We start from the raw sequence: 1,130 nt of genomic DNA on the forward strand, positions 1-1,130 counted from the left end.
CCCCGAACATAAGGGGGCCCCCCTTGGTGCTGCAGCTGTTTGTATTGAAGAAGTTTGAATGTTTGTTAATTGAGGGTTAGGAGGCGGAGTGCGGAGGAGAGGGAAACGCAAATTTGTTTGTTCAAAGTGATGACGATAATTAATCTCTGTTATTAATTGCAGCAGCAAAGAAAGACTGTCTTTTGCTGCTTCATATGCTGCTAGCCTCAAAGAGGGATTAGCTTCAGGTGTATCTGGAGAAGACCCGCCTGAGTCGCTCGGGGGCCCCCCACCCTGCTGTTGCTGCTGCCTGCTGCTGCTGAATCTGCTGCTGCTGAATCTGCTGCTAAGGGCAGGGCTATGCTGCTGCTGCTGCTGCAGCTGCAGCTCTTGATACTGTAGCCGCAGCGCACGCCGGCGTTCTGCTGCAGCCTGCAGCAACTCAGCATTATTGTCGTTGCTGCTGCTGCCTCTTCTTCTGCTGCTGCTCCTGCTGCTGCTGCTGGAAGTGCTGCTGCTCGCCCCAACAGCAATAACGAGTTCCCTATACAGCTGAGCAGCAGCAGCACGCTGCTGCACCTGCTGCAGCAGCGGCTCTACAGGGGCCCCCCCCGATATTTGCAAACCCCCATGATGTACCCTACTCCACCAGGGCAGCATTTTTAATGCCGAAGAAGAAGGCAGCCTTTGCTGCTGCTGCTGCTGCTGCTGCTGCTGCTGCTGCTGCTGCTGCTGCTGCTGCTGGGGCTTTCTTCTTTGAACAACCATATGAGGAAGAAGCAGAGGAGACAGTGTGCAGTCGCTGGGCTCAAAGGGCGTCCTATCGAGAGCTACAGGTGTTAAGAGACAGCTTCGAACATCTGTCTCCACATTGCCTGTCTCCCACAGCACTGTGCACCAGGTCTCTATACGATCCACCACGCCTACAGTATAAGGGCCTCCTGCTGCTGCTGCTGCTGCTGCTGTTCCTGCTGCTGCTGTTGCTGTTGCTTCTGTTGCTGTTGCTGCAGCAGCAGCAGAAGCAGCAGGAGGAGGCGCGGCGGCTGCATGGTGATGGTGATGGTGATGATGGTGGTGGTGGTGGTGGTGGTGTTGCTGCTGCTGCTGCTGCTGCTGCTGCTGCTGCTGCTGCTGCTGCTGCTGCTGCTGCT

The 1,130-nt window shown here is 56.1% G+C and overlaps 1 protein-coding gene across 1 annotated transcript; it reads right to left on the reverse strand.

Annotated features, from left to right (window-relative positions):
- Window positions 1-176: 176 nt before the first annotated feature.
- On the reverse strand, window positions 177-1,130 carry EAH_00068380 (hypothetical protein, conserved; the record flags this gene model as incomplete). The annotated part of the gene is made up of 1 exon (XM_013392272.1): window positions 177-1,130. A coding segment is annotated over one exon (954 nt), but the record flags the coding sequence as incomplete, so codon positions are not given.

Source organism: Eimeria acervulina, genomic scaffold (assembly GCF_000499425.1).
Source record: "Eimeria acervulina Houghton genomic scaffold, Eah_scaff3260, whole genome shotgun sequence".
NCBI classification, from domain to species: Eukaryota; Apicomplexa; class Conoidasida; order Eucoccidiorida; family Eimeriidae; genus Eimeria; species Eimeria acervulina.